General features: G+C 47.7%; 1 protein-coding gene across 1 annotated transcript; it reads left to right on the forward strand.

Moving 5' to 3' along the window:
* The first annotated feature begins 603 nt into the window (after positions 1-603).
* On the forward strand, positions 604-2,842 carry LOC107134787 (tetraspanin-33). The gene is made up of 3 exons (XM_015476817.2): positions 604-782; positions 1,455-1,616; positions 1,827-2,842. Exons 1-3 carry the CDS (start codon positions 699-701, stop codon positions 1,926-1,928), a joined length of 348 nt encoding a protein of 115 aa, XP_015332303.1. The 5' UTR covers positions 604-698; the 3' UTR covers positions 1,929-2,842.
* Positions 2,843-3,345: the final 503 nt, after the last annotated feature.

Genomic DNA, 3,345 nt, shown 5'->3' on the forward strand with positions numbered 1-3,345 from the left:
GGGTAGTACTTTTTTTTTTTTTTTTGTTAGTAGTACTGGGATTGAATTCAGGGTCTTGTGCATGATAAGTGCATCCTTTACCACTGGGCTACACCACCAGCCCAGTATTTTTGAATACTTTCTTCTTCCAGAATCTGTGCTGTGCAGAACTACAAAGCCAGAACTTTCTCTCAAGGAGTTTATAGTTGAATGTGCAAAACAATACATATATACACAACTGTGGTATCGAGCACTGTGGTAAATTATAAGAAGATACATAAAGTAGTAGAAATTAAGAAAATTTCTTCAGGTGAAAGCAACTAAAAGGCTCAAGCTTAAGATTCAACTTACAAAAAGTGGAAGCTTACCAGGCATGGTGTTGCACACCTGGAATCCCAGCTGAGGCAGGAAGAACATGAGTTCAAAGCCAGCCTCAACAACTAAGCAAAGCCCTAAGCAACTTAACAAGACCTTGACTCTAAATAAAATATAAAAAGGAACCGGGGAGTGGCTCAGTGGTTACGTGTACCTAGGTTCAATCCCTGGTACCAAAAAAAAAAAAAAAAAGTAGAAGTTTGCCATAGATAAGTTTTGAGAATTCTTTGAGAATTATCCTGGCCACCCCAGTGTGAGGGGTGGGTGACTTTTAACCTCTGCAGTGGGCTTTCTTGCAGTTCAGCTGCTGTGGAGGGATTTCCTACAAGGATTGGTCCCAGAATATGTATTTCAACTGCTCAGATGACAACCCTAGCCGTGAGCGATGCTCTGTGCCTTACTCCTGTTGTTTGCCTACCCCCAACCAGGTAAGCAAACATCCCCCCTCATTTCCTCCTGGGTAGTGATCTGGGTTACTTTCTGAATAGGGCCGTTGCTGTTGGGGCACTCCATTCCCTAACTTAATGAATCAGTTCTGGAGGGCATTTGTCAGGTGTTTTTTTCTTCTCCCCAATCTGAGGCTCTGTTCACCTTTCACTCTAGTAGCACACTTCAGGGCTCAGAGAGGCAGATCTAAAGCAAGAAGTGGACCAGACCTCTCAAAGAAGGGAACTCAGGCTGGGGTTGTGGCTCAGCAGTATAATACGTGCCTAGCATGTGCAAGGCCCTGTGTCCGATCCTCAGCATCACATAAAAATAAATAAATAAATAAGAAGGTATTGTGTCCAATTACAACTTAAAAAAATATACTTATTTTTTTGTTTTAGGTGAACACAATATCTTTATTTATTTTTATGTGGTGCTGAGGATCGAACCCAGTGCCTCACATATGCCAGGCTAGCGTGCTACCACTTGAGCCACATCCCCAGCCCCTATTTTAAAAGGGGGAGGGGAACTGTGCATTTAGCAATTTCTAACCCAGTATTCTTCAAAGATGTTCTCTAACAATTTAGGAATTTAGGAACGGTGAGAGGCCCTAGGACCCAAAACGAAAAATATTTGAATGGGAGTCCCATTTGGCTTTTCAACTGTCTCTCCAGGCGGTGATCAACACTATGTGTGGCCAAGGTATGCAGGATTTTGACTACTTGGAAGCTAGTAAAGTCATCTACACCAATGGCTGTATTGACAAGTTGGTCAACTGGATACACAGCAACCTATTCTTACTTGGTGGTGTGGCACTGGGCCTAGCCATTCCTCAGGTAACTTACCCTGTAAGACTTGTAGGTCCCACAAACTGTGCAAAGACTCCTTTGTTTGGGGGAGGGCACTTGGGGATCTGCTGGGGTGTCAGGCACTGACATTGATGAGGGCCAGGGGAAGGGATGGTGCTGGCCACAATGGGAAGGCTGAGTCAAGAAAACAGTGGCATCACTCAATGCTGAGGACCCAATTCCCTTTGCTTCTCCCAGCTGGTGGGAATTCTGCTGTCCCAGATCCTCGTGAATCAGATCAAAGACCAAATCAAGCTACAGCTCTACAATCAGCAGCATCGGGCAGACCCGTGGTACTGAGAATCCATCCTGCACCTCCTCACCATAGCGACAGGCAATCCAATGGAGATTTGGATTCCAGCCCCCCACCATTGGTGACCCAGCAGGAGGAAGCAAACTCCAGATGGGCAGAAGGCAGGGCACAAAGGTGGCTCAGGTCTCAGAAGGATGTATCTCCTCTCCTCTTTCCTAGTCCTCATATCATTATTTTGTATTGTTTCTAACCTTAAACATTTGGGTTTAAGTTTTGGGAAACAGAAGTTGCACAGAGAGTTGTGGGGGGTACTAGCTGCTGCCTTTTCACTGAGGTACTACAACTGACAGCTTTGTTAGGGCTGCTGCTGAGCTTGGTGGACATACTTAGATGCTGCTGCCAGAGAGACCTGGCTGAAGAGAGCAGACACCAGCAGCCCTGCCTGGAGTCCAGTTGGCATGATACCAGCTCCAGAAGGGAAAGGAGTGGAGCAGGCAGTCGGGAGAGAGCTTGGGGGTCGGTTGGGGACAGCTGTGTGTGTTTGGTAGGAGTGGAGAGGGGATATGTTTACCAAATGCCTGCCCTGCCATCCTCCCAGGTAGTCAGAATGAGCTACATCCTGCCCTCCCTCATTTCCGTGGAAACATGGCAGCAAGGGTAAGGGATACAACAGCTGCCAAATTTATCCCCACCCCATCCCACCCCCTCTGAAAAATTTGGAACCATGGTCCCTATACTCTGCAGTCAGCAGATGTGGGACTGAGCCATACATGCCCTTGAATTTCTGTCTGACCCTCTCTAGCAAGTGGGGTTTTCTTTAACTTGGAAGTATGCAGAGGTGTGGAAATGTCTCCTATCCCTATTCCCCCTGCACCAGAATCTAGTTTTTCTACAGTGTAAGAAGCAGCAATCTTGCTGGGCTGGGGAAGCCAGAAGTGGCAATAAAAGTTTGTTGACATGGGCTGAGCTGGCCTCATTGAATTTTCCATTCTGGCAAACAGAAGGGGAGAAGCACAAGGGTCCAGACGATAGGCCCTACCTCCAGGAGGAGACTGGAGACTCTCCTAAATGCCACAGTACCTCCCTAGCCCCCACACCCCATCTACCTCAACCTACGCCTCTCAGATCTGAATAAGATCGAAAGATTCTCAGTTCTGATTTGGGAATGTTGTAATTTTATCCTACCACCAGACGTTAACTTTTTTTTTCCGAATTAAGTTACCACCCAAAACTTAGGCTGCGGTAGAGAACCTCTCCGCTGGACCAAGGAGGGAGATGAGAGGAAGAAGCCCATCCTTCTGCCTGGTCGAGGCCCGCAGGCCGGCTTCTCCATCTTCATCTGAAGTTGCTTGGGAACCGCAGCCCACCCTGGCGTAGGAAGGACTGAGAACACTTTGAACTGTGCAGGGCTTTCTCCGGCTGGGAGCAGCGTGCGGGGCGGGGCGGCGCCTCCGGGGGCGGGGC

This window comes from Marmota marmota, unplaced genomic scaffold, assembly GCF_001458135.2.
Source record: "Marmota marmota marmota unplaced genomic scaffold, marMar, whole genome shotgun sequence".
In the NCBI taxonomy this organism is placed as follows: Eukaryota; Metazoa; Chordata; class Mammalia; order Rodentia; family Sciuridae; genus Marmota; species Marmota marmota.

What these genes read in the sequence shown, in the direction of transcription:
- LOC107134787 (XM_015476817.2), top strand. Translation starts at nt 699, where the DNA reads ATGTATTTCAACTGCTCAGATGACAACCCTAGCCGTGAGCGATGCTCT. An exon ending in GTTTGCCTACCCCCAACCAG is followed by an intron (nt 783 to 1,454) that starts GTAAGCAAACAT and finishes CTGTCTCTCCAG; the next exon opens with GCGGTGATCAACACTATGTG. An exon ending in TGGGCCTAGCCATTCCTCAG is followed by an intron (nt 1,617 to 1,826) that starts GTAACTTACCCT and finishes TGCTTCTCCCAG; the next exon opens with CTGGTGGGAATTCTGCTGTC.